At 39.1% G+C, this 2,851-nt stretch overlaps 1 protein-coding gene across 1 annotated transcript; it reads right to left on the reverse strand.

Annotated features, from left to right (window-relative positions):
* Positions 1 to 2,332: 2,332 nt before the first annotated feature.
* Positions 2,333 to 2,851, reverse strand: LOC101967380 (keratin-associated protein 13-1). The gene has a single exon (XM_005323625.4). The coding sequence runs from the start codon at positions 2,828 to 2,830 to the stop codon at positions 2,333 to 2,335; it is 498 nt and encodes a 165-aa protein (XP_005323682.2). The 5' UTR covers positions 2,831 to 2,851.

The raw sequence follows: 2,851 nt of genomic DNA on the forward strand, positions 1-2,851 counted from the left end.
TCAATTTTTGGCATTCTGCTTCAACACGTCCATTAGAATGGGGGAAATTCTTGAAGTCATTTTGGAAATAGATTCAACTTGTCCTTGGACATCCTTACTTCCTTCTTGAGGTTGTTCTTGGTTTTAAAACTTTCTTAAAACCATCACTGCTGTAGTGCCTTGCCTTCCTTGCTAATCTTAGAAGTCCTTAGGTTCCCAGGACTTTCTCAATGGCCACGTATAGGACCCATTTGTTTCTCTTCCCAAAAGGCTCTTTAGTCCACATTTTACTCATCCCCCCTTATTTAAAGAAAGCGAGTCATCCACCCTCATTGTAATGGCAGTGACTCAAACTCCCTGGAATCTTTTGGTCTTAGTAATAAAAGTTTGAACCGCTTGTTTACACCAAAGTCAATGAGTAAGTCTATGCCAGATGGCATATTCTTATTAATTATGACTCTTTAAATGTGAGTGACACAAATCCTATTTTATTTTAATTAGTTTAAACCAAAAGAGGAATTTTTTTGGCCCATATAATCAAGGCACAGGAAGGATAAATAAAGGTGTCTTGAGAGATGATGGCAACCAGAAGATCCTAGGTCACTGCGAGCTTTACTCTTTGTTTCTGTGTTCTCTCCTATTCTATCTCTGAGCAGGTTTCTGTGCACAGACGGCCTGGATCCCACACCTCCATGCTCAACCCACATAGCATGAAAAAAGGATGCCTTCCCTTCTCAGGTCCAGTTAGAAAACACTCCAGGAAAAGGTGTTAGGCATACAAAGCAGTAAACCCTCATAGCATTGGAGTAAATTATAATCTTTGGTAACTATTCTCCCACTTGTGAAGAGTTATTACTAAATCATTATGCTAATCTTTTTACCTAAATTTTCACACTATAATCAGCCTAGGAAACAATTGACTCAAAATTAAAAGAAACATAAAGGATGTACTTCTCAGATCTGAATGAAGTTCTACAATGATTAATTTTTATTCTCACTGTTGCAGTTGAGCACTGGATCCCAAGGAAACACTGGTTTTAAGATTTAGAACACTAGATCTAATCCAAAGCAAAACCTCATCTAACTTTTGAAGGATTCAGTAGCCCAAAAAGCACACGTCATAATAATTATATATATTCATAAATCATAAGTATAGCCAACCTCTCATAGATGTGTGTTCCCCATCCGTAGATTTAGTCAACTGTGTATTGAAAATAGTTTTGAAAAAAATTGTGTCTCTACCATATGTGTATGAACTTTTATGTCTGCTCATCATTTCTTAAACAGTTCAGTGTAATACATATTTATATTGTATTAGGTATTATGAGTAATCTAGAGATGATCTAAAGTATACTAGAGGATTGCATGTTTAGATGAAAATACTTAGCCATTTTACACCATTTTATTTAAGGGGCTTAAGCATTTAAGCAGTTTGGTGTTGTGAGACTTTCTGAAACTAATTCCCTGCAGATAACAAGGAACTACTGTATATATTTCTTTATAAAGAGCCATCATATGCCTCCCTAAAACTTTTTTTTTATTACTTTGTCCTAACCTTTAAGTCCCTCTCTGTCTTTCTCTTTCTCTCACTTTTACACACATACACAGGGACCAACCCGTTTTCACATATTTTTTAAGACAACCATATTTCCCTCCACATGGTGTTTTCTCTTTTACACAACAGCATATCGGATTTGCTCAAATATTTTATATATTAAAAAAGTATTTCTTCACCTAGTTGACATCATCTTGAGAAACTCTCAGTATTGTTTTAAAAATGTAAACTCAAAACTGATGATGGCTGTCAGCATAGGTTGTTCTCATTGAAAGCATGATGAGTATACTGGCTTCATTGTGGATATCTTCTGCTGTTAAAAAAATGACCGCAGGCAAGTTCTTGTTAGCATTTAGACAATGGAATGTGCAGACCATATCCGAACAACAAGCCAGATGTTCTTTCCCAGGGAATAGGTTTCCTAGGGAAGGTACTCTGAGAACCTGGAGAACCAAAAGCAGATCCCAAATCAAACTTTGAAAATTAAAAAAAAAAAAAAAAGCAGAGTCACATATGGTATCCAAGAGTGAATGAGTTTATTAGGTCAAATATAACTGAACTTCCATAAATTTTATAGGATGAATTTATGTACTTATGAATTACTTGTTTCTAAATTATAGACATTGGACTCTATATTTTATTCATTCATTAATTTCACAGCCTGAAAGTGCTAGTCTGTCAGCCTGTGCTTGATGCCAGAGAAGAGGTGCTAACATTGCTGAGAAACTAAGAACAGTAGCTCTAAGGAGACAGTGAGACATTTGGCTTAAATGTCTCACTGTCTCCTTAGATTTATCTCTAGAAGGCTGATTCACAGGTTGGTCTGTAACAAGAAGACTGGAAGCTCCTAGAAGCCACATAGGTTGGGTGGTGGAATCCAGATCCATAGCCCAGGGAAGGGCAACATCCAGAAACATGGCCTAAGGAATGGCAGCTTCTAGAGCCATAGCCCAGAGAGTGGCAGCTTCTAGATCCATAGCCCAGGGAGTGGCAGCTGCTGGACCCAAAGCCCAGAGATCCAGCATAGGTCCTCTGGCAGGGACTGCAGTGGGTGAAGGTCCTTGGTTGGTAGCAGGTCCTGGACACCACACAGGAATTCTGGCATCTTGAGGGCCTGTGGAAGATCTCCTGACAGCCCCTGTAGTGAGAGGAGCCCAGGTGGCAGGTCCTGGGATGGTGGAAGTTGGTGGTATAGACCAGGTTGCTGGGGTACGAAGAACCACAGAAGGAGTGTGAATAGGGCAGGTGGCCCCCAAAGGAGTGGGAGAAGTATCCAGAGTGACAGCTGTGGGACATGATGAGAGATGTGAGTTTAGC

The sequence above is a fragment of the Ictidomys tridecemlineatus genome, chromosome 3 (assembly GCF_052094955.1).
Source record: "Ictidomys tridecemlineatus isolate mIctTri1 chromosome 3, mIctTri1.hap1, whole genome shotgun sequence".
Taxonomy (NCBI): Eukaryota; Metazoa; Chordata; class Mammalia; order Rodentia; family Sciuridae; genus Ictidomys; species Ictidomys tridecemlineatus.

Excerpts from the sequence above, each read along its gene's own strand:
- LOC101967380 (XM_005323625.4), bottom strand. The coding sequence starts at position 2,830 with ATGTCCCACAGCTGTCACTCTGGATACTTCTCCCACTCCTTTGGGGGC.